At 39.7% G+C, this 27305-nt stretch overlaps 1 protein-coding gene across 3 annotated transcripts in view; it reads left to right on the top strand.

Moving 5' to 3' along the window:
• Positions 1-27305, top strand: part of myo16 (myosin XVI) — a 264223-nt gene that overhangs the window by 21691 nt on the left and 215227 nt on the right. For 2 of the 3 annotated variants that reach the window (XM_049485243.1, XM_049485245.1), the window contains exon 1: positions 26192-26409. The exons of the other annotated variant lie outside the window; for it this stretch is intronic. In XM_049485243.1, coding sequence (XP_049341200.1) covers positions 26382-26409 — 28 coding nt within the window. In that variant the 5' untranslated portion in view covers positions 26192-26381. Of the gene's footprint in view, positions 1-26191; positions 26410-27305 lie in introns of those variants that run through there. 3 annotated transcript variants of the gene reach the window in all.

The raw sequence follows: 27305 nt of genomic DNA, 5'->3' as shown, positions 1-27305 counted from the left end.
AGTTGTGCTACAAACCACTCTGATGTGGCTTTTTTATGTCTGGCTTTATTACATCACATCTTAAATTTCATCTTTCTCTATCAAAAAAACAGCAACAACATTGAGAATCAGTTTATTAAAAGACAATAAAATTAAAAAGCAGATTTAGTTGCAGATTTAGCTCATTTATGTTGGATTTAAAGGGTTAAAGAGTTAACTGGGAGCAATTGAAGGCATCAGTTCTGTATAAGATGACACTGTGTTAACAGGCTGATTAATAACTGAGGACAAGAGACGAGGCCTGGAGGAGCAGTCAGACAGCTCTCTCCAGAGACAACACTGGCCTTCAATTACTGTGCGGGGAAAACACTGGTGAAAGAGAGACACAATATCACACACATTTTTACTGTCACTCACTTCAATTGTGTTGTGCATGTTTACAATGTTTTATTATGACTAGTTCAGTGAGCGGCTGTAATCATGCCTGAAATTTATAATATGATTGAGTATAAAATATTTGTATTCTACAGAAATAAGAGAAAAGAAGTTTTATTGGCAAGCAGCACATCTGTGAAAACATGCAATGTGTTGGATATATTAGGGGTGGGCGATATGGCACTAAAATAATATAATTTTTCATGGTATTCTTGCGATAACAATACTCTTGGCTGTATTTTCAAGAATACACAACTGCAACAAAATGAAAATGATTTTTTTATTGCAAATTATATGATACAGCACACCCCTAATTGAGATGTATAATATCATTTTCGATATTCAAAAATGTTACACTATTGCCCACCCCTAATAATAAAGTACAATATTTCTATTATTTCCTTCATACTTTTTCCATTTTACCTCATTACTTTCAGAAACGGATGCATAATAATAAATTAAGTTATAAATAAAGTTCATCATATAAAACCAAAAATATTTTGGGTTCATACTGTTAGCAATGAAATCAAATTCAAAGTAAATGTGAAAAACACTGTACGTATTTTATTTATTTATGCTTTTCATGCTGTTGCAACCTTTTCTGGTTGGGGGCTGAGTTTACTGTGGACCTCTACCTCGCTCTGCCTCCAGCCTGGTCATGTAATTTGCGCACAATGTGTAGCATTAAGAACTATCTCCTGTTGCTCCTTCTCTGTCTTGTTTTACTTTTTATCTTTGCCTTTTTGAGGTACCTTTCTACTTCTACTACTTGCCAGGCTGTTATTGTCAATAAGAATGTGTTCTTAATGACTTGCCTGGCTAAATTAACGGTTAAATAAATAAATAAATAATGATATTACAGCTTTTTCAGTGTGTATTAAGTATGATTTATCATAAAGCCCTATTTTACATCTACATTGTTTGGGCCATGCATTCAGACTTTCTTAGTTTGCACTGAACCACAATAATACGTGTGAAAGGTGCTATGTACCACAGTCAAGCCTCAGAGTTTAAGCACTACATCAGATGTTAAAAATAAAAAAGCAAGAATTTTGTTATGTACTACTATTATTTTGTGTTGGCTGGCTTCACATGTCTTGGAGGAAGCATGTCTCAGTCTTAATCTTCTCATTGCTGGTAGAGTCCTAGGACTTGTACCTTTTACACACACACACACACACACACAATATATATATATATATATATATATATATATATATATATATATATATATATATATATATATATATATATAAAATATGCATAATTTGGAACTCACCAAAATTAAATTCTAAATGGGATTTCTGTTGTGTACAGCTTGTCTGATCTCGTAACAGTTTTTTTTAATTAAAGAACACATCGCATCCGTGAGCAGAGCATGGATATAGATTAATGGCTTTCTCTGAAGGTGGGTAATACAATGACATATCTGGATGCATGAGGGAGCAGATGGTGTATGAATGCAGCAAACTACCTTAGAACACCTGAAAAAAACGCTGTAAACCAAGATACCAAGGGTTTCTTATCTGCAAATGATACAAGACAGTAAAACAAGGCAAACCTGCAAGAACAACAGTGTTTTTCGGCATTTTTTAGATGGTGGCCAGTGTCCAAATTCATTTCTTGTACAGACTAGAAGAAGGGGATGACGAAGAGAAGGTGTAGGAGAAGGAGGAGTGTGTATAATGATGACTATAAGCTCAGGAAGAATGGGGGATGGGTGTAGGTGTTGTATGTAAAAGCAGGTCCTGAGGAAAAGGGGTGGAGGCAGGTGGGTATTTAATGCTGGAGGTTCTGCTCCATATGAAGTATGGAGAGTCCTGCTCAGTATCAGAGTCCTCCAAGGTCACTGTGGAGATTATGGAGATTCTAGGAGTGAGCATGATAATGAGACAGACCACTCCCATTAACTATTCATTACAGAAGACTAGAAAGCTGGAGGGGGCAAGAGGGGGTCTGATTCTGATCACCCAGACATCGCTCCGGGGGGACGTATTTGTGAGGGACTCACAATGTGTGTGAATGTGTGGGTTTGACTGTGGAGCATATGGGAGGAGACTGGTGAACAAGGTGAACTGGGGTCAGCCATGTTCACACATTGACACCTAGACATACAAAGTACTGAAGCATATGGACAAATCAAGTCCTGTTGTTATAGCCCACAAAATACAGCTTATAATTAGCTTAACTTGTGATCTGTGGAATAAATGGCCTTATAATTCTTAACAAAAAACACAAAATATTGGCAAGAGCTTGCATTTCATTTAGCACATTTCTTTCTTATCTGAATAATATAAAAAAAACGAGATAATCTTTTCCTATTGTTTGAATCGATTCACGTTCACACTGAGACAAAAATAATTTAATAATAATAATATTTATTTATACTGTATATATTTATTTTTGTTTAATTCTTAGGAATTTCAGAACATCTATGTTTCACTAAAAGTATCGATACAATGTATCACAACATCAATATATTGTCCTACCCCTACACCAACCAACGTTAATCTACATGGTTATAAATACAGCCCTAAAAAAAGAGATTACTGACAAATGATGGATTTTCTTTGGTTTTTAAAATATAATCAAGAGGAAGATGGATGATCTCAAGCCATCAAACCAAGCCGAACTGCTTGAATTTTTGCACCAGGAGTAGCATAAAGTTATCCAAAAGCAGTGTGTAAGACTAGTGGAGGAGAACATATTAAGATGTATGAAAACTGTCATTAAAAAACAGGGTTATTCCACCAAATATTGATCTCTGAACTTTATGAATATGAACTTGTTTTCTATGCAGTATTTGAGGTCTGACAGCTCTGCATTTTTTTTTTATTTCAGCCATTTCTCATTTTCTGCAAATGAATGCTCTAAATGACAATATTTTAATTTGGAATTTGGGAGAAATGTTGTCCGTAGTTTATAGAATAAAACAACAATGTTCGTTTAACTCAAACATATACCTATAAATAGCAAAATCAGATAATTATTTTTTATTCTAGGTGATGAATATGCATGTGTTTCAGACACATGTAGCTGAATGTGAAGCGCAGCCTCGGAGAGGGGGGTGGGTGTGACATAAGGATAGATGAGTGTAAGCAGCTACCAAGCATAGCTTTAGAAATACAATGAGATTCTGAGTACCTGTGTGTGTGTGTGTGTGAGGGAAGCCACTAGTAACTGAATGCATGAGATGCAACACAAAAACATGAGATTCTGCGATACTTAATAATTTAATAATTCAATAATTCACTTAGCAGCATTAGCATTAGCGACATAACCACAAGGGCTAGTCGAGGTTAGCGCTAGTAAATGCTGCCCAACAGTGCTACACTGGGGAACCCTGAGTGTTCTGTTAAGCCATTGTGATAATAGCTAGCGGTTCGTCCCACGTAGCTTGTTTTAACACGGTAAACACGCAGACTACAGTCCAATATACTCACCTCTGAATGGAGGAAGAGATAGCACTTAGCGTGGATAGCATCTAATGCTAATGCTGCTCCAGCAGTGCTAGCCGTGGTTAGCAGCAGACTACAGGCTAAAATTACTCACTTCTGAACGAAGAAAAAGCTAACGCTTAGCGTGGTTAGCGGCGAATGCTAATACTAATACTGCTACATCCATGGTGATGGAGAAACTTTACTGAAACTCCTTTATAATGCTGTACTTCAGCAAAGTGGCTTTACTGCTCCTTTATTCCTGACTGGTAAAATTCATACACAAGACGCACTGGCGATTTTTTGAAAAATGAAAGGACAACTTATAGTGTGTATATAAAGCACCGACCAAATACAGCTTTAAGGATACAATGAGATTCTCCATATGTGTGAGTGTGTGTGTGTGTGTGTGTGTGTGTGGGAGGGAAGCCACTGATGACTGATTGCATGAGATGCAACACACACACACACACACACACACACACACACATCAAGTGACTGTACACACAGGAGCTTTACCTCCTTCACTTGAAGGTGTGTGAACACCTTTGTGCTGTGTTAATTGTGTCAGGCTCCAGGCTGTTCTTCTTGAAGGTGATCGTGATACACGGCAGCACACACACACACACCCTCTCATTCCCTGGCGGGGTGGAATGTGTGTGTGTGGGACTGTGCAGAAGGTGTGAACGGGGTGGGAAGAACGGGGTTTGCCGAGGGGTCTGGTGAACCGAGCCGTAGGGCGGGCGACCGGGAGCACGCCGCTCTGGTTTCCCATGGCAACGGCAAGCGGATGAATGAATGGCATCATGGCGACGGCGAGGTGAGAGAGTGTGAAATTGATTTGGCGGAGCGGAGCGGAGGCGTACGTAGACACGCGTACGCTTTTCTCCCCATCACTCCTGCACGCTCTCTCTCTCTCTCGTGCTCTCTCTATTTCTCTCTCACTCTACTCTACTCTCACCTCCTCCTTCTCCTCCACGGACGGAATCTATGGTATGGCACGTTTGTTTTTTTCTTCATCATCTTTTGGAATTTTTACATTTTGCATTGGAATTGTGTTGGTTATTCTCCAGGTGTGAATGCTTGTGCTTTTGCTCGCGCTCGTGCAGTCAAGTGATGCCTACAGATTTGGGTGTTGAGTGCAGAATTCTGGGGATGCTCATCATCCACGTTGCATGTTGCTCTAAGCGAGCGAGCGAGAGTGCGCGTGCGAGATGGAGAGAAGTGAGGTGGTGAGAAGGGAGTGGGTGCACGAGGCAGGCAGAGAGGATGCCTACGGATAGATAGAGATAGTGAGTGAGTGTGTATGAAATAGTGAGCGTGTGAGAGAGTGTGAGGCAGGTGTGTGATGATGCACTTGTTACATCTATTTCTCCTTATTTCTCTCTATATATGTTTAAATATTTATATATTTATAGATGTATAATATAATGTAGTATAATGTAAAGAACAGTACGTTCTATGTTTTATAAAGTGGTAAAATGAACAGCTTACATGCATGGAAACAGTATTTGCCCATTCATTCTTCCGGCTCCTCTCCTGCTCTCCAGTCAGTCTCAGCACGTTTGCCGCCTGTCCTGACAAGGTCGCTGACACCATGGTGACAAATGCACAAGTGCACGCCCGCCTTTCACAGATTGTATCAGTTTATTGGTGCTTTGAGCTCCTTCTGGACTGGAACCAAGCCAGTGAAAGCCTCTTGTGGTTGTGATCACATGCCTGCGTTATATATTTACTGTATATGTGAGGTGTATGTGTATAGGTGTATATGTGTATATGCCATGGTTCTGTCATGGTAGGTAAACAAATGCGTGTGGACATGCTTTGTCTTAATGTAAAGCTTATGAAAATATTACTACTATATATCCATATCCAGCGCATATAGATACTGTATACACCTGGAAAGGTCTGGTGTCAATGTCGCACGTGCCATGTGCTATAGCAGGTGTGTGCGGGGTGTGTGTGTGCCAGTATGTGTGTGTGTGTGGTGTAATGAGTAGTATGTGGAGTATTCTCTTACCAGAGGACTGTTCACTGCTGATTGATGACCTCTTGTGACCTGTTGACCTTTCAAATGTTGATGCTCCTTTATTTAAAGAGGGTGATGGTCATGGTTAAGTCAGTCAAAACGTCTGGCCTGAAAAAAACAACAACAACAACACCACAACGAGTTTGGACCTTTTGTTTTGCTTTTTTGGACGATTTGTTTAATATGTTCAATGCTTATGTACCTCATTATTTGTAGGTCTCTTTGGATATAAGCATGTAAACTAACTTTGGAGCAGCTGTTTTGTTTGCTTTGACTGGCATAACCATGAAAGGTCAGGTGTACACTTTTGATTAGAATACACTAATCACATTTGGATTTTGTTCCAAAACAACTGCACCAAGATCCTTGAGAGTAGATGGTGTCAGTCTTGTCCCAAACAAACTCTCGGACAGTTTTCTTGTGAAAAGAATGTGATCTGACTTCTAGTGTACTCCGCAAGATTATTAACCTGGTAAATTGCTCAGATAATTACTGCAGCTATGAACAAATGCTATCTCTGTTATATTGCACAGAAAGATGCACTAGTACTGAACATCAGAGCTTCTTCCTGTATTTACGTCCCTGTTCCTGCCCCAGAAAGGCTGTCCTCAGAAGATGTGTCTATGTTCGCTTGTATTAGGGCATGACAGTATTACTACACTACACACCAGTACTGTCACATAGTTAGATGTGTGTGATGCGGCTATCAAAAGATGTCCAAAACTGTCTGGATGGGTGACATAAGTATAAACGAGGCATTCTGTAGCTGCTTAGAGGAACCCATGACTGCTGATTGTTGAAACAAGGTTAAGGTTAATAAAATAAAAAAAAATGATTTGCATCACCTAAATATAATTATGTAAGTGACGTAGCGCTAAGCCATTCATTATTACCTGAGACTATCGCAAAATTTATCTGAAAGCTCAATTCTCTTGGGATTTCAAAACTTCAAAACAAAAAAAGATTCTTCTTTCCTTTATTTTACTTCAAAATTGTACAAGACAGAAATTACAGTAATCCTACATAAAATATAAAAAAAAAACTTGTTGCATTTTTACATGTATGTCTTTGGAAATGAAATAGTACTCTGCAATAAATATGTTAAATTGCATTGTTATTACAATATTAATAATTCTAGGGATAATTTTCTCCAATTTCTCACATTTATCTGCATGTCTCTATAGAAATATCTCTGTTTTCTTTTTTGCATTTCTGTTAAAATATGAGAGGTTGTGGTTGTTACAGTAGCAGATTCTGAGCGACATTCTGCTGAACCTCTGCGTTAGAGCTGTGAAAATATCAGCTATTCCACTTGAGAGTAATCAATTATTCATTCTCTTCATTATGCATGTGAGCTCATTTAGCTGCTTCATTTGAATCCATACAGTACGTCTCTAAAGACAGCAGAGCCTGGAAATATTCACTACTATCCCACTGCAGCAATTTCTCAGCACACTCTCATTTACAGCACTCATTTAAGTCTCCTGTAGCAGTGCAGTGATTCCAGTTATTTATATATATATATATATATATATATATATATATATAATGAAGTATGAAGTCAATCTGTTGCTTCTTCTCATTTATTGGACTTTTATTAGGTCTGTCTTTGCCAAGAATTATGAAGTAGAATGATAAACTGAGCGAGTGATGCATAGAAAATGAAGTTTGTATGTGTGTGTGTGTGTGTGTGTGTGCTGCTCTGTAGTCTGTAGTAAGACGAATTGATTCTGAATCTGTCTGGGGACAGAGGAAAACCCAGACTCCATAAATATGTGCTTTATGTGAAGAGACTGCCCCCTTCAGGTTAAACTGAGAAATCACAATTCACTGTGTTATTACAGCTCTGCAAAAAAAATCTGAGACCACTTCAAAAATAATCAGTTTCTCTGATTTTCTTTTTAATAGGTTTATGTTTAAGTAAAATAAACATTGTGGATTTTATTCTATAAACTACTGATGACATTTCTTCCGAATTCCAAATAAAAATATTGTAATTTAGAGCTTTTTTTGTTGCAGAAAATGAGAAATGGTCAAATTAGCGAAAAAGATCATCCACACTTTACTGAATCTAGGTGTGTGGAATTGAATTGAGCATTGTCCTGCTGGGACAAAAAACACTCAGTCAAACACTCAGAGTTGGGGGGACATTGCCCGAATGTCTGTTAATGTCTGAAAGTCTGAATTAATGCAGTGACAATTTTGTTCATGTTTTAATATATTTATTGTTTGGGATATAAGACCAATCCTTATATTCCAGTTCCAGTATCACAATATTAAATATTCCTAACATTGCTGTTTATATTATGATTTTATTAGTGGCATTAAATGACAATAATATAGTTTAGCACAATTATTTCTGGGATGCATCTCTCTCTTTCTCTCTGTCTCTCTCTCTCTCTCTCTCTCTCTCTCTTTTTCTCTCTCTCTCTTTCTCTCTCTCTCTCTCTCTCTGCCCTCCCCCACTTCCAGTTCCAGAACAGTTTAGATTGAATATTTTACCAAAAGAGGGGGTCGCTTAGTGACATGATTTTTGTTTACACCACAGAGGGGCTGAACAAATGAGCACAAATGAGCAAGTGGTGTGTGTGTGTGTGTGTGTGTGTGTGTTTGGTATTCAGATCATCTGGTACGCATGGCTGTGGTCAAATCCCTCGTTCTGTCTCGAGGGAGAAGTAGAGCAGCACCACATGGCAGAGAGAGAGAGAGAGAGAGAGAGAGAGAGAGACTGAAACTCTGGAGAGGGAAATCACAGAAACCCAGTTGTGTGTGTGTCTTGTGTTTGTGTGTGTGTGTACCCTGTGTGTTTGTGTGTTTCTTGTGTTGAGAGGGAATAAAGCAGTGTTTGGGTGGCTGTCCAACTATGGGCTGTAATGTGCATCTGGACAGCACACTTGGCCCAGCTCCTGGAATTAGAATTAAGTCATTTAGTGCCCTGTTCAACTAAATCTACACGGGATCAACTACTCTCTCTCTCTCTCTCTATCTCTCTCTCTTTTTCAATCTCTCTCTCTGCTATGTCCTGTCTTGTCCTGTGAGCAGCTTGCCTTTCAAACAGCTGAGTGTGTGAGAGCTCATGTTTGCGAATGTTGTGACTGCACAACATCAGTGGAGCAGCTGTCAAAGTGACTTCGTACAGTAACCGGTGCTGTAAGAGAAAGAGAGAGAGAGAGAGGAAGAGAGAAAGAAGGAGAGAGAGAGGGAGAGACTAGAAGTGTAATGGTGCTCACCTTGGGAGAGAGGCATGACGAGGAAGGTAAGCCCAGGACAAACTCGTCTAGTAACTGTGTCTTGTGATTATTGACTGCTTGCTGTGGATATACGGATTCTTTCTTTCTTTTTCTCTCTCTTTTTTCTGTCTTTGTCACCTTTTCACCATTTCAAAAGATTAAAGGAGTGATGGTAGCAAATGCTGTAGTAGCACAAGTGAAGATGCTGAACATTACCCTTTGCAATATTCTTTCTCTCTGTCTCTCTCTTTCTCTCTGCCTCTCGCTCTCTTTTTCAGTCTCTCTCTCTGCTATGTCCTGTCTTGTCCTTTGAGCAGCTTGCCTTTCAAACAGCTGAGTGTGTGAGAGCTCATGTTTGTGAATGTTGTGACTGCACAACGCTGGTGGAGCAGCTAACAGTAACCGAACAGTAACCGGTGCTGCAAGAGAAAGAGAGAGAGAGAGAGAGGGGGGGGGGGGTGGTGGGGCAGTGTAGTAGTGCAATGGTGCTCACCCTGGGAGAGAGGCATGACGAGGAAGGTAAGCCCGGGACAAACTCGTCTAGTAACTGTGTCTTGTGATTATTGATTGCTTGCTGTGAATATACACTTTCTTTCTTTCCTTTTTTCTTTCTTTCTTTCTGTCTTTCACTCTGGTCTTAGTCACCTTTTCTTTGTTTCAAAAGATTAAAGGAGTGACGGTAGCAAATGCTGTAGTAGCACAAGTGAGGATGCTGAACATTACCCTTTGCAATATTCTTTCTCTCTGTCTCTCTCTCTCTATCTCTCTCGTTCGCCCTCTGGCTATGGCAGTTAATGGGCCATATTAATCACTGATCTCTCAGTGCGAGTTGTCCTGCGGCGCGTGATCGTCCGACTCTGCACTGGAATGCCTTTGTGTGTTAATGTGAAGGTAAATCTGGGAGAAGGAGACGTAGAGGTCTTGGTTTGCTCTGTACAACAGAAAAGAAAAGAACAGAACAGAAGCTAAAGGGCGATTCAGTAGAATCAAGCAAATGATCCATTTCCAGTCTAAGTAAACACCTGGAACAGAATCATTAAGCTGATTTTTTTGACAGCAAGGCCCTGTATATGTGTTTTATACTGTATGTATTTGACTGCTATATAGCTGTTGCTACTGCTGTTAATCTTCCAGGCTGGGAGCAGTAGAGGCAGTGGCGAATGACATATTTCATTTCCTTATATTGACCTGCAGATTTACTGCCCACCCCACATTTGAGCACGTCCAGACCAGACCATTGATTTAGGTCACTTTTACTGTCTTAAATCAATTGTCTGTTGCTTAAATTGACTGTTTATGTCTCTGAAGCTTTCCACTGAAGTAGTGTTGAACATATATTAATACTGTATGGGTTTTGGTGCTAATACTGGCACAAAACTACAGTAAATACAGTAAGGCAACAGAGAACACAGATTCCGAAAAAAAATGCTTTTGATATGAACATAAAATATATGTATATATGTACTAGTGCATCTAAAAAAAATAGAATATCATTGAAAGGTTACTTTATTTCAGTAATTTAGTTGAAAATGTGAGACTCATATATTATTATTTCTGTTATTGTTGATTATGATTATGGATTACAGCCAATGAAAACCCAAAAATCAGTGTCTCAGAAAGTTTAAAATATTATGCAAGACCAATTGGTACTTTTGGCAGTGTGGGCAGTGTGCCAAGTCCTACTGGAAAATGAAATCCACATCTCCATAAAAGTTGTCAGTATCAGAGGGAAGCATGAAGTGCTGTAAGATTATCTGTAAAAATGCTGCGCTAACTTTGGACTTGATAATTTAACACAGTGGATCAACACCAGCAGATGACATGACTCTCCAACCCATCACTGACCTGTAATGAGTAAATTTAGCATTTCATTTGGAAATCAAGGGAATCTGGAGGAAGAGTGGAGAGACACACAGTCCAAGCTGCTTCACAATCAGTGATGTTTTGGAGAGACATGTCATCTGCTGGTGGTAAGACATTTTTTAAATACATACAATGTTAGGGTTTACAGTGTACTACAGCAATTGATATTACAGTAGTTAATACTATTAACATGGTTACTGTAGTGATTTCTCATCATGTTCCTCAATTTGTAGTTACACTGTGTCGTATACTGGGTATTCACATGTGACCGTGAGCACTGAACTACAGTGGTTCAGTATAAATACCTGTACCATTACACCCCACAATTCTCAGTACTGACATATACTTAAGAATCAGGTATCCATATCAGATAGTGGGAGAAAGTTGTACCCATCCCTAGAAGATTTATACACACGTTTCTCATGTGTGTAGCTGGTAAATAAGTGAGGTAAACTGATTTTCTTCAGCTTTGCAGTTATCTTTGACAAGTTCATTTGTTTTGCTGGTTTATGTGGAACGGCCTTGCCAGCAGCGCTCCCTTCCTTCACTCCCTTCATCCGTCTTGTGTGTGTGTGTTGCCGGTAAGTGAGTGAGGTAACCGATTCACTCCAGTCTTCCAGGTTATCTGTGACATGGTGGATTGTTTTTCTCGGGTAATTTAAACAGCCTTGCCGAAACCCTTCTGGCTTTTATTTTCCTTCGTTCTCATGGTGCATCTTTTACTGGTTCTAACACTAATTCTAAATCTCTCTTTTTGTATTTTTCACTCAAACACACACATTCTCCAATGTTGTGGTTCTCAAACTGTGGTACTTGAATCTCTGGTGGTATGCAAAGCATTTCAGGGTGGTACACCACCAGATAACATAAACAAATTGAATACATTCTCAAAAATATTAATTTTAGATTGAAATCTAAAAGTTTTTTCCCTTAAATCTAACCTTTCGCAACATTAGGTTTGTTTGTGTTCAGTCTTTAACTTTGTAGATCCTGTAAAAAAAAAAGCTACAATTCAGTTCTTTACAGTTTAATAGGTCCTATAATTGAACCCTGTGGAACACCACCATTCACAATAACAACAGTGTCTGTATTAGTAATAAAACAGCAAAATAATTAGCCTTGGGCAGGGGTCGGCAATCAAGTTTGGCTGCGGGACAGATATTTTCCAAGCCATTACACGGCAGTCCACAAAAAAAAAATTCTGTTTTAATGAAGTGTAATGGGATGGAGTGCTACAGACTATTAATTCTCCAGCCCAGAGGGTTGTTGAACCCAACTGCAGAACAGTTGATCTCAAAGCAGGTAAACTCAAGAAGAAATGAATAAATAAATAAATTTTATAAACACACTGCTCCTCACGCGGGATCGAACCTGTGTCGTCAGGGTCGCGGTCCAATACACTACTGCTGACCCGGCTAGTATTGGGACAATGTTAGAATTGGGACACGGCCGGGAAAAAAATTGTCCTTAAAGAAGATAGGGAGCCCAAAGAAGGGGAAAAAAACCAGAGCGCGACAGAGAAACAGGGGAGGAATGTAAACAAAAGCTCACTAGAGAAGCATTTTATATATATATTTTTTCATTATCTTTCATTATAGTTTAAAAACCTCATGAGACAGATGTTTCATGCTTGAGGGCCACCTATTGCCAACCCCAGGCCTAGAATTTAATATGGAGCTATGTAGATAGTGTAGTTCACTACTCCGTATTTTCCCCACACTCCTGTTATTTCCCTCTGTCTCAAGTTTTCCAGCATGTCCAGTAGTCATACTGCATTTACAATAAACAATAATCAATAATTTGCAGATTGTATTGTGGGTAAGGCCCACACAGTAGTCCCAGTAGGTGGTAATAAAAAATGGGTTTGATTATGGATGATACACTGCTTTAAAAGTTTAAGATCCAATGCTCTAATGCAGACACATATACACATAGGTAATCTTTACATCGTGTAGTTGTGATCTGTCAATTTTAGAAGAATGAAAAATGCTTTAATTCGTTGAAAACACCCTCGAACAAGCAGATTTGATGTTGTATGAGAAGGATAAAATGAATAATAAATCACACGTATCATAAATTATAAAGAACTCAAGAGAGTTCAGCATGAAGTCATTATAGGAATAAGAATAATCATGTCTAATTATATAGGCATAATATGCACACACACACAATCATATATATATATATTATAATCAGCTCAGAAAGATGGTGTAAGTTCTGGACCGCTTCTTCCTGCAGTAATGCTGGATGCGTCTGCTGAGGGTGTGCTCAGGGGCCTGGCTGCCTGGAACTGGCCGTGTGGACGTTTCCAGCGAGAGAGAGGGAGTGAGTGTGAGTGAGGGGAGTGGAGGGAGTGCAAGTGCTTATTAAACATTCAGAGGCAGTAGTAGCTCTAACTGGCCTGTCTTCAGGCCTGACGCTCGGTTAGATGAAATGGAAAGGGAGCTTAATTGGTATCCCTGATGCTCCACTTGAGACTTGTAGCCAAGTAAGTGGGGGCCGACTTTTGAGGAGGACCTTGAAATATACTTGGCTAGATTTGTGTTGGTGTGCGTATCATTGTTTTAGTGCATGATTTTGTGTGTGTGTGTGTACGGTCATAAGTATTTGGACAATTATCGTATGTTTTGGACTATAATGTGCCATAAAAAATACTTTATTTTTCCCGAAAATCGACAGTGCACCTTATAATCCAGTTTGCTTTATGTATGAATATGGCCAGTCAGCACGAGGCTGGAGCAACATTAGCATTAACCGCTAACCACAGCGCTAGCTCTTTCACTGTCCAGAGTTGAGTATATCGGACTGTATTCTGTGCATTTACTGTATTAACACAAGCTACGTGGGACAAACTGTTAGCTGATAGTTCCCTGGCTTACTGGAACTCTCATGGTTCCTTAGTGTAGCGCTGTCGGACGGCACTTACTAGCGCTAAGCACTGCTAACTGCGGCTAGCACTGCTGCTAACTGTGCTGTTAAAAATGTTTAAAATTTAAACTTACTAAATAAATGAAAGCACTTTACTCACCCAAATAAAAGGAGAAATCTGTGTAGATTAAAATCCAGCGCTCGTTTGACTTTGAAAGATTTATTTTTTTTAGAATTAGGGTTTAGTTTTGTTTACTTATTTACTTTGTAGCAATGTAATGAATCTACTTTTCAGCTGCCTTGGTACAAAAACAAAAGAAGCTGAGAGTTGCTCCTTTCATGCTAATGGAATAAAGCAATTCCATGTTAAAAAGCTAAGCATTTATGGTGTTCCACCACTACTGCAGCATTAGCTGGGGACGTGGTAACTCTAATAGCATGCCGCTAATATCGCTTGGTACATAAAACATAATAGTTGGCATATTTTATGCCTATTGTTGAAATTTAACAGTAATTTATAGACCTATATTTTATATATTATATTTTTTATTTACATGCAGATCCTTTCCAGTCAATGACTGTCTGAATCTGGAAGCTATGGGAATTACCAAATACTGAATTTCCTTTTTTTTGAGAATTTTTCCCCAGTCTTTACTGTTGTTGCATTCAGTTGCTACAGTGTATTTAAATGACCATTTCCATTTATGACTATACACAGACAGTGCAGCGGTGCTGGGGTGGGTGGACTGAGCTGCTCTTTTGGAGTAAGAAAAAAAAAATGGTTGGATTACAGACTTTAATCCGGTGTGGTTCTGATACTCAGATTAAAACAGCTTTGAGGTATTGTGGTGAGATGTACCAGATTTCAGGCATTAGAGATGTATTGTATGTGTGTGTGTGTGTGTGTGTGTGTGTGTGTGTTTAGCTCACATGTGAGTGCACACTGATGAGTGACCTTGATCACTTGACCCTGATCTGTGATTCAGCTGACACTGTACTGCTCAGATAAAGCTACTATATGTCACCTATTGGAATTTTAATTTTATGTATGATTATTATGAGGTGCATGTCACCATTACTGCTCACTTTGCCAGATCTATGAAGGTGCCATTTAGTATCCAGCACCAATGGGGTTCAATAGAAGTCTTTAATAAACTCATTTTGTTGCAGGTCATTTTGGAGCATTTCTATTGGTCCATTCATCATGAAATCATGAAAATATAATGTAAAGAACAACGGTCAGATTGTCAGATTGCTTTTTGTCAAAGAATGATACAATGATTTTGTGTGACAGCAATGATAAAAGTTTAGGATAGGTTTAATTATTTATGGACACCCTTTAAAATGAATGCATTCAGCTACTGAGCTGTTTAGCAGTAAAAAAGAACTGTGTACTTTGGTATGATGGTGACTTTGCAACACTTTGTGGCCGATTGTAGTCAAGTCCACATGCTCATCAATGCTCCAAAGCATAGAAAAAAACTAGACATTCCCTAAATATTATACATTTTTTTATACCCTTGAATGTCTAACCGTAGACACGTGAACATCAAAGCTTTTAGAGATACTCTTGTCACCTTTTCCAGCTTCATACAAGTCAACAATTCTTAAACATAAAACTTAAAGCTCTTTGTTCGAGGCAAGAATCCCATCAAGCAATGCTGACTTCATAAGAACAGCAAACTCAAAACTGGAGTGTGTTTTTTATAGGGCAGCGCAGCTTTAACCAACACATCCTTTAATCTCATCACATCCTGGCTCCAATTAGCTCTTAGAAAAGTCATTTGCCTAGGGGTTCACATACTTTTTCCACCCTGCACTGTGAATGTTAACCTGTTGTGTTCAATAAAACCATGCAAACATATCATTTTTTGTGGTATTAGTTTAAGCAGACTGTGTTTGTCTATTGTTGTAACTTATATGAAGATCAGAACACATGGAATTACCAATTTATGCAGAAATCCAAGTATAATCCCAAAGGGTTCACATCCTTTTTTTTCCCAACTGTACATAACCCAAAATAGGTAAACCTAGGATGGATGCGTTTTCTCACCCCTCTGGTATGTGTGTCAGTGTGTGAGTGTGCATGAGAGAGAGAGAGAGAGAGAGAGAGAGAGAGAGAAGCAAGGGATGAGGAGGAATTTGTCTTGAGTGCTGAGAGTTGAGTGTTTTTAGAGGTTGAATCAGTTGGGTGTTTTGTTCTGTGCTGTGAAGCATACAGTAGTAGGCTTGCTCAAAAGATGTTTTTCTCTTTCTCTTGCTCTCTGCAACAACTACACACACACACACACACACGCCCTCGCACATTCTTGACCCAGTAATCCAGAGAAGCAGACATGCCCTTATTGGCTCTCTCAGAACATTACATCACTGCTTCTTCTCTTGACTCGGCCAGTCAGCTGTTTAAACTCATTTACCTATATAATCCAATCAGACGCCGTCAGCTGTAATCACAGCAGTAAACCCTGCAGTCATGTAAGGTAAGGTAAGCAGAACTGGGGCACTTTTTATTGGATGCACCAGGAACATTAATGTAATTTATTATTATTATTTAAATATTTTTATTGGGTTTTTGTATTAAATGCAAACATCATACACTCAACAAAGACATTAATAATGTAATGTATTAATAATTAATAATGCAATTTAATTAACCTCCTTTACTTGACCTCACTCTACACTGTACTGTAATGTAATTCTCCCCAATTTACAAGAACAATTACCCAAAACACTCATTAGGATTTTCCCTACCACTAGGGGGCTTTGCCAAGTAGGCAGCGCACTCGGAGGAAAACACAGCGACGCGGTTCCCATACATCAGCTCACAGATGCATTGTGCTGATCAACATCACCTTTTCAATTGATGTGGGGAATGAGCGCCATCTACCCACCCAGAGAAAGCAATGTGAATTATGCTCTCTCAGGACTCTGGCAGCTGTCTCCCAACAAACTCCCGATCATAGTGGCAGCACATTAGTCCTCTGGACCACTCGGAGCCCGAGCTGACAGAAATTCAACCCTAATTTAACCCATTCATTTTATTGTTATATAGTACTAATACAATGATATGCCAAAAGTCATGGACCAGACAGTAGTATTGAATCCTTTGATTTTGATCTCATACTGTACTCAAGGACTGTAAATGGAGTGTGTCATCCACAGTACGGCCTTAATCGAACTAACGGTTCGATTTCCAAGAGCACATCGGCCAGTGTTCAGTGTTCAGCCTCACTTACAAGGTATCGCCTCACAATGTATACAGGTGTGGGCATTCTCAAGCCGTTCACTGGAGGTAACAGTTTGTCAACAAATTAACATACTCCTTTTCTATTAGAGCACAGATCATTTATTTACAGTGAATATACTGTAGGTTTTATAGGTTCCATAGCAAAAATCTTTAAAAAAGGTCATATACTATATGGACAAAAGTAGTGGGATACCTTGCCCAGTTTACTGTATCTTCTGATATCAAAGATTTAATTACTAAAGATTTAACTTTGCTTTAAATTGATTAAATGTCTTGACTTTCCAGGGGAGGCTTTCTACTAGATGTTGCAGCTTGCTGTGAGGAGTTGATTGCTTGTTTTAATGACCTACAGATTACTAGGTCATTGAGGTCAGGATGTTGATGATCACCACTTCACCACATCCCCAAGTTACCAATTCATCCCAAAACTACTGTATAGACCTTTATGGATGGTGCCAATGGGTTAATGGGCATGCTTATCTGTTTATGTGAGAATCCTATTATATCCTACTATATACAGTATACAGTATATTACAGGGACTACACAAGTTACAGTAGGTATGTGCAATTGCACATTTGTGTCAGTAGTGGGAGCAGTTTCAGTTTGAAGCAGCTGAATGGAATTATTAGGGAATAATTATGGAATTCCATAATATGGAATATATAATTATAAGGGGCATCCACAAACATTTGTACTTATTTGTAAAATAAATAAATACATATAAAAATCCACAAAAACAAAATTACAACCACTTTATATTGGTAGATCTAGAAAGTCAGTGTACGAATTTCTGCTGGATAAAGAACACAGTATACAGAAGTGGAGACTGGAGAGGGTCTTGAGTGAATATAAATGAAAGAAATTGATTATTTTAATGTGCAGCATAATGGAATACAGGATTGTGTGTGTCTGCATGTGTGTTTGTGCACAGATTTAGCTGTTTGTGTGTATTAGCTTCCTAATCATCACTGCCAGAATATAATCAGTACCCGTTTGGAAGCAGAAGCTGAATACATATTTACATATATATATATATATATATATATATATATATATATATATATATATATATATATATATATATATATATATAACACAGAAGCTTCTCTACCTATTTATATCAGTGTTATCAGTGTCTGATCACTGTGTTTCTCCCTCCAAAATTTGTGTGTTGATGTTTTCCACAGTTAGTTAGGTGCTGTGCGGCTTTACTTGCTCTTTTTGACTGCATTTGTAATTGGATTGTGTGCATTTTATTTCTATTAGCCTGTCTACTGGTTAGGAAAATTAACCCTAAAGTTATGCTAATAAGATTCAGCGCTAAAATTTTAGGGAAAAGGAATATTTATTTGAGTAAATACAACACAAAGACTGAATAATTAATGTCGTGTAGAGATCCCAGCCCATGTATAATTCATGCTCCTCTCTGTGGCTGTTCCTGCGCCGCTCTCCTCAGGCCATGGCTGGTGGAGTAATTGAGAGTGCTTGCTCCAGCATGGTTGAGCGGGCTGGGCTGGGGTTGGCTGCGAGCTCCTCCTCCTGCTGCTGCTGCTGCTGATGCTGTAATTAGTGGAAATAGCTTCTTCAGGTGTTCATCAATGGCTTTTATCCTGATAGTGCGTGGACATCAGAGACGGCCCAATACACCAGAGACAACAAAGGAGTAGCACTATTTTTAGTCTTTCTATTGCTATTATGAGTAGTAGTAGAGGGAAGCATCTGTGGTGAGAATCCCCCCCACACACACACACACATAGACAAGAACACAAGTTTTAGTAGATTGTAGAGTTTATCAATCCAATGCAATCGTTTTAAGCATTCTTAAGGATTAAGTATTAGCTACACTGAGTAACCAAAAACAAAAAATAGATAACACACCACAGGCTTCTGCAAAACTTGGAATACCATATATTTCGCGCTACAAGGCGCAGCGGATTATAAGGCGCATTGTGCGATACTAGTAAGGAACAGGAATGTCGCCTTGTTTTCTTTGTAATTCAGCCCGTCTCTCTAATTCTGCTGGTCGTCAAGATTTCCAGATTTCCATATTACCACTAAGGCTGGGTGCTGCAGCATTAGCATTAACCACGGTTAGCAGCTAATTCCATCAGACAACTGTACACTGGAGAACCCTGAGTGTTCCGGTTAGCTAGAGGGATATTTGCTAGTGGTTCATTCCACGTAGCTTGTTTTAACACGGAAAACATGCAGGTTACAGTTCAATAATACTCCCATGAATGGCGAAAGAGTGAAAGAGCTAACGCTTAGCACGGTTTGCAGGTAATGCTAATGTTGCTCCAGCAGTGCTAGCCGTGGTTAGCAGCAGGCTACAGGCTCATAATACTTGCCTCTAAATGACGAAAGAGCCCTTAGCCCTTAGGGCAGTTAGCGGCTAATGCTAATACTGCTGGAGAACTAAACTGAAACTTCTTTATAATACTGTTATAAACTTCAGTGGGGTAGCTTTACTGCTCCTTTACTGCTCCTTTACTGCTTGTCTTAGTGCAAAAAATACAGTAATTAGACATTGAGTCTTGCCTTGCTGCTTTATATAATGGCACTCAGAGGCTACTTATCCCAGCTGGCATTTCAACGTTTAATTTACGTTGATTTAACGTTGATCAATGTTGATGTTATGGTTGAATCAACGTTGATTTTGAAAAGTGAATCAATGTTGATATAGCAGCGTTGTTGTAACGTCAAAGGTTCAACCTTTAATAAACCATAGCTCAATAAAACTAGAAAGTGTTAACAATAAACTTACATCTCTGCAGTAAAACTGAGTATAAAGAAAGTTACCCACCACTACCAATCTGATTACTGAACATCTGATCTCAAAAACACTAAAACAGTAAAACAAATAAAACATGAACATGATGTTAAATTAAAAAGCAGTTACTGCAAATAGAAGTAAAACACTGTTTCATTCCTCCATCCAACCGTTTTTAGAAATTATATGGCAGAAGGTTGAGGACATTATGTTGATTCAATGTTAAAGTTTCAATGTTAGCACAACCATTTGACACGTTGTTTCAACAGACATTGCTTTAGTCATATTTCAACCACATTTCAACGTTGAAGGTCGTTTGTGTGCCAGCTGGGTTGGGTAGTGTACCTCTTGGTGAGAGATCGCTGACTGCTAGACATTCCTTTATGATGCACTCAAGAACATTTTGTCTGCCGTCCAGACTGTCCGTCAACCAGCCACCATTTTTCGTGAGGAAGAAACCTCTGGAGATGTGTTTCTATATCTCTCCACTCTGACATTTAAATGAAACGGGGATCACCTCTGCTCGTTTTTGCAGAAGAGGCCAATCTCCTCTCTCTGCCGAAAGCTCTCCCCTGTCTCTTTTTTAAAGACTGGGAGACATATGCAGTGGGAAGGAAATAGGAAGCTATCACAATTCATTTGACTCTAGTCTGACGAGGCGCCGCGGCGAGTTCCGCCACAGATCCCCGACCTTGTAGGATCGTCTCCCCAGAGAGGAGGCTGAAACCTGCTGGATTGGCTCACTCTCATCTGCTCCACACGGGGACAGAAGCTGACAGCCCTGCTTCTGCTTCTTAATGCAGCCTCTGGTGTGTGTGTGTGTGTGTTGTGTTGTCTGTGTTGCAGCACTGCAGGGGTCCTGGAACACAGTAGTCAGGGGTTGTGGGTGTTTGGCCCCCTGCAGGGATGCAGAATCTTCACTGGTGACCTTCTGTGAAACATGACCTTCTGTAAAGACCACATGTAATGGATGAACTGTGAAGCTCCCTGACATACTTGGCTTTTTCTTAGGGCCCTTTCTCTACATAGTTTTTTCTCTACTGTAATTGCTACTACTGTAATTAAGCAATAATACGCAAGAGGGAGTGCTATAATGTGTAATATTGGCAGTCAGTAGGTTTGTATTTGGTTTGTAAGTTCTGCATCATTGCTAAGTAACCTGTATGTGGCGGAGTAATACTTGAAGAGCTTCGGTTACAGTGCATTTCTGCCTAATAATGTCACTCATAGAACACCTCTCAGCCAATCACATTGCAAGGTCGGAACTAATTGTGGTATAATCTACTGTAATTGGCTTGAGTTGGTTCTGTTGGTTAGTTACATAACTGTAAATGTAATCAGCTATTAAAGAATAGCTGAATAGTTAATAATTAAATAGCTAACGGTTAGCTTATTTTTAGCTTCATACTGAAATAACTGTAGAGTGTGATCAATAACAGAACAAAGTGATCATGTGATGACTGGCAGATCCAGAAGCCAACAGAATATTAAGATGTATTAAGTGATCAGACACACGTATATAACAGGTCAGTAATTATTAGCCAGGTGTTAGATGTGCAGCACCTCAGGGACCTGGCTTGTAAATCACCCCTCACTTATTTACTCATGTTTAGCAGGCAGATGATTCTCCACAGGGTTTAAATTGCTTCAGGATATTTTCCTCATCAAAAAGTCTAGGAGTCTAGGGGTGCTGAACACTGAACAAACCCAGCACCACTGTGCTCCATTTAATAAAAACAAAACCAACAACTAAACATGGACTGTCACTGAATATCAGAAGAACAGGAGAGGTGTGTCAATTTAATTTTAAACATATTTTCAGCAGGTAAGAAGATAAAACATTGTTTATGAAACATTGCCACATTGATTAATAAAGTCCCATCATTTATTTTCACCTTATTCTCACAGCTAGCATTAACTTTCTATGATGTATTTCCAGTACGCATATACAGGTGTGAGTGTTACCAAGGAATTCCTTAAGGTAGTACTTCATGATAAATTTACCTTTACATCATATAACTTTTGGCATGCCATTGTAATTGTGTACATTGCAACCAATCGTACTAGTAGCCACAATATAGCATTAATGTTTTATAAATAAATAGATAAAAAAATATTTTATAGATAAATACATTACCAGACACGATGTGAGCAAGTCTGAAAGGAAGTCGGATTTTGTCCACAGATGTCGTGGCTAATCAAAATAACTTTTATTCCATTTTTTGCTTTAAACCAACCATTACATTCACATTCGGAACTGCATCCGTTCTCTGCTCCTCGACCCCAATCCTCATCCCCATCTCTCTCTCTCTCTCTCTCTTCCTTCATCTCCTTCATTTTTTCTCAGTCATCCTCCCCTCCATCTGTCCTTCTCCTGCATTCTTTCTTCTCCACTTCTCCACTACGGCAGCGTTGCGTGAGAGCATCTGTTGTGAGTGATAGCGGTGAGGAAGATGGTGGCATTTAAGTCTGTCCTCATTTCTTCTCCAAGTCATTCGCTCTGCACTCTCAGACCCGCTGGCTCTCTGCCATTCTATATGGAAAATCTGCCCCTGTATAATGTAAATGATTTATATATAGCACAGCAATGAGGAACTAACATCTGTAAATGTTGTGATTTAATTAAATGTAGGTTGTGATGTTAGGTAACCAAAGTTCAGTGTCAGGACAATGCATAATGTCAGTATGGGGTTGGCTAGTGACAATAGCTGATGCTAATATATTGTGATATATGGTGTTGGGTAACCAAAGTTCAATGTCTGTCTAATGTTGCTTAGCTGTAACTTAGTATTATTCTTGACAGGTGATTTAACATCTGTCTAATATTGGATGTTATTGGATGTTCTCAATGATAATGGAGTGAATATCTGAACGTCTGCCTGATGTTGGAGTTTGATATCAACCAAGTATTGTTTTTTGACTTTGGGTGGCTTAGTGGTTAGCACGTTCGCCTCCTAGCACAGGGTCTTGGGTTCAAGTCCCAATCTGTGTGGATTTTACATGCTCTCCCTGTGTCTGTGTGGGTTTCCTCCGGGGACTCCCGTTTCCCTCCACAGTCCAAAAACAGGTAGATCAGGTAAATTGGATACTCTAAATTGCCCAGAAAAATGTAATACTACAAACTGGTGTGTATCTGGTGTGTATGTGTAAAAGTGTGTGATATGTATGTAAGTTTGTGTGTGTGTGTGTGTGTGTGTAAATGTGTGTATGACTGTGTCTAGATATTAATTGCCACTCTGTCATGGGTAAATGCTGTAGTGTCCGATGTAGTCCTCCAGGTGGACAGTGGTTTCCGGTTGAGAATGCGCTGTGTCCTATTGGCTGCCGCTTCTCACCGGTGTGTGGATGAGTGCTGAATATGAATGGCCGTGTGTAATACATGTAAACTGTGAAGTTTATTAATTCATTCACTTCTATGTGACTTTGATTTCCAACCTAAATTCAATGTCTGTCTAATATTGGAGCTTGATGTCAGCCTAATGCTATTTGATGAATTTATGACTTTGATTACCAACCAAAATTTCAACATTTGTCTAAATTTGGAGCTAAATGTTAATTCAGTGCAGTTGTTGAAGGATATGTGGCTTTGGTTTCCAATCTAAATTCCAAATGTTTTTAAGACATTCGTGCTTTATGTCAACCCAGTGTTGATTTTGACTAACATGTGACTTTGATTTTCAATGTCTGTCTAATGTTGGAGCTTAATGTCAGCCCAATGCTTTTTTTGATGGATATGTGACTCAAATTTCATCATTTGTCTAAATTTGGAGCTAAATGTTAACTTAGTGCTGTTGTTGGCTTTGATTTCCAATCTAAAATTCCAAATGTATATATGGCGCTGGAGCCTAGTGTTGGTTTTTGACTTCTATGTGACTAATTTCCAACCAGATTCAATGTCTGTCTAAAATTTGTGCTTGATGTAAGCTCAATGCTATTTTTTGATGGATATGTGACTTGATGGATATGTGAAATATGTCTTAAATATGTTTGTTGAAAGATATGTGGCTTTGATTTCCAAATTTTTTATTAGATTTTTTTAATTCAAAATGTATGTATGACGTTGGATCTTTTGTCAACCCAGTGTTGGTTTTTGACTTTCTATGTGACTTTGATTTCCAATCAAAATTCCTTTGTTTAATGCTGGAGCTTGACCAAACTTATGCTAGTTTTGATGGATGTGTGGCTCTGGTTTCCAATCTTAATTCAACATTTGTTTGATGTTAACTCAGTGCTGGTGTTTGACAGATATGTGACACCAATTTCAATGTTGGAACTTGATGTCAGCACAATGCTGCTTGTTAACATGTAATTAAACTTCTGCTTAATGTTGGAGCTTAATTTCAACCCATTTTGTTTTTTTTTTAAATGGAAGATACTTTGATTTACAACCAACAATTTGTGTTTTTGATACATTTTTGTCTTTATTTTTCAACCTAAATTAAACGCCTGTTCAACGTTGGGTTTTGATGTCAAGCTGATTATCATTTTCAGTTCAAATCTGACATCAAATTAACGTTGCCCACTGTTAAGACAATTGAAGAAGCACTGTTGTTTGGAGGTGCAGTGATTGCATTCCAAGGTCTGAGTGATGCTGGAGAATGAAAGAGTTAAGTGTATGACCTGGATACCGATGACAGGCTTTATTTCTGAAGCTCTGTCTGTCTGTCTTTCCTTCTTCCCTCCCTCCCTCCCTCCCTCCCTCGTTCTCTCTCTCCTGGTGTAGCTCTCACACACTCCTGCAGTTGTCTGTAGTCCCTGTCAGGTGTTTGATGTGTGGGTTGGTACGGAGGTGGTGGTTGGTAAGGGAAAAATGGAAGGAAAGAAAAGAACACACCGGCTCATGTCAGATAAGTGCTTTCAGTGTCTCAGAGCTCCAAACTAAAGCTTGCATGAAGTCATGTTCAGGTAAACGCACTCTCTCTACACACACACACGCAACACACACACACACACACACACAGTAGATGTCTCACCCATAGTTAGGAGTAGAGGTTACATAGTGAAGATTGGAGTTGCCATGGTTAAGGGGTGGTCAGTTAACTGAAGCTTGTTTGCGGTCAGTCAAAAGCTACGGCAGGGGAGTTAAGCTGTCAGACTGCAATAAGGAGCCGCACTGCAGCAGTTTCTCTCTCTCTCTCTCTCTCTCTATCCGTCGTTACCTCTCTTTTCCTCAAATCTCTATCTCCATACCCTTTCCTTTCTCTCTCTCTTTTTACTGCTCTCTCTACCTCTTTTCTTCAAATCTCAATACCCTTCCCTTCTCTCTCAACCTCTTTCTACATCTCTCACTCTTTCTTCCTCAAATCTTTATTTTAATACCCTTTTCTCTCTCTACTCCCTTCTCCTCTCTCTACCTCTTTATACCAGTCTTTCTCCCCTAGAGTGTACTTTCTATCTTTCTACCTATCTTTACCTCGAACCCCCCATCTTTATTCCTCTCTCTCTCTGTCTCTCTCTACTCCCTTCACCTCTCTCTATACCTCTTTTCCTCAAATCTTCATGCCCTTCTTTCTCTACCTCTTTTCGTGTAATCTCCATCTTTATGTCCGTCTTTTTCTCTTAAAGTGTATCTTTCTCTTACTGTTCTACATTTTCTCTCCCCCTGTCTCTTTCTATTTTTCTACCCATCTTTACCTCAAACCCCCATCTTTATACCTTTCCCTTCCCTCTCTCTCTGTCTCTTTCTTTACTGCTCTTTCTATCTCTCTTTTCTTCAAATCTCAATATCCTTCCCTTCTCTCTCTACCTCTTTTATACGTCTCTCTCACTCCGTCTTTTCTCAAATCTTCATCTTCATACCCTTCTCGTCTTTCTCTACTTCTTTTCTTCAAATCTCAATACCCTTACATTCTCTCTCTCTACCTCTTTTCCTCAAATCTTTATCTTCATACCCTTCTCGTCTTTCTCTGCATCTTTTCTTCAAATCTCAATACCCTTACTCTCTCTACCTCTCTCTCTCTACCTCTTTTGCTCAAATCTCCATCTTAATACCCTTCTTTCTCTCTTAAAGTCTATCTTTCTCTTACTGTTCTAAATTCTCTCTCTCCCTGTCTCTTTCTACACATCTTTACATCGAACCCCCATCTTTATACTCTCTCTCTCTCTCTCTCTCTCTCTCTCTGCATGAGGTGAGGAGCATGTATGTGCAGGGTGGGTGTGTCCTCGCCGCCCCTGTGATAGACAGAGAGAGGGGTGTGCGCGGCAGTGGGCGGAGCTACGGAGGCGTCCGTCACCGGCGTTCCAATAGCACGTGCGCCGCTCATGAATAGAGAGAGAGAGGGAGGGTGAGAGAGGTAGTGTGTGTGTGATAGAGAGAGAGAGAGAGAGAGAGAGAGAGAGAGCGCGCTGTTGCCGGCTGCCTGCTATGCTGTGCGGTGCAGCCCTGTAAGCGGATAGCGCGCGCGCGGCTGTGTGAATAATGCAGAGAGCGGCGCGCGGGCAGGACTGCAGCTGCGCTCGGGCTGTGTGTGTGCACGCGGGCAGAGGGGACCTGTAGCTGCAGCGCGAGGACACTCGGACAGCATGTCACACTACCACCTCATCAAATGCTGTGAGTAACGCGCGCGAGCCGAGCGGCGCATCAACCGCCTGACAATGATGTCATCGCCGAGAGGAGAGAGCGCATGTGCGCAGAGTGATGGAGAGTGTGGGAAGGTGTGGATGCGTGTAATTGTGTGTGAGTGTGAGGCTGTACATGTGAGTGTGGGTGTATTTAGTATGTGTGCATATGAAATGAATGCATGTATACGCGTGCGTGTGTGTTGTAGAGTAGGTGTGTGTGTGGATTGGGTGTGGGATGTGTACTGCATATGTCAGTCTGAGTGTAGTGTGTGTGTGTGTGTGTGTGTGAGGAAATTAGGTGTGTGAGTGTGTGTGTAGGATTATGCATGGGTGTATGAGGATTGTGTGTGTGTGTGTGTACCATATACACACGTGTGTGTGTGTGTGTGTTCCTGCTGTATATGTATGTGCATATTAGTGTGTGTGTGTGTGTGTATGTGTGTGTATGTGTGCATACATGCTTGCATGTGCAGTTTGAGTGTGTGTGTGTGTGTGTGTGTGGATGTGGAATGGATGGGTAATTGTGTGTGTGTGTGGTGATATATATTATATTCATGTGTGTGTGTGTGTATTCCTACTGTAAAAGCTTGTGCATATACATGTTTGCATGCATGGATTGAGTGTGTGTGTGTGTGTGTGAGTTGTCATCCTGCAGCTTGTAGTAGTATCACCCTCTTTAGCAATTCATAGAGACGTATCTGTGCTTTTTTAACAGACTGTGTGTGAGTGTGTGTGTGTGTGTATGTGTGTGAAGTTGCTGCAGGATGTGGCAGCCGTGTAAAAGTTGTCCGGTGACTGCGGCAGGTGTGAACAGAGCTCCCACGGGAGTCTGGGTAATTTCAGAGAGACAGGCAGTGTTTGACGGGTCTGTCAGGCTCAGTGAGA

This window comes from Astyanax mexicanus, chromosome 11, assembly GCF_023375975.1.
Source record: "Astyanax mexicanus isolate ESR-SI-001 chromosome 11, AstMex3_surface, whole genome shotgun sequence".
NCBI classification, from domain to species: Eukaryota; Metazoa; Chordata; class Actinopteri; order Characiformes; family Acestrorhamphidae; genus Astyanax; species Astyanax mexicanus.
This window is presented reverse-complemented; position numbering and strand designations above follow the sequence as displayed.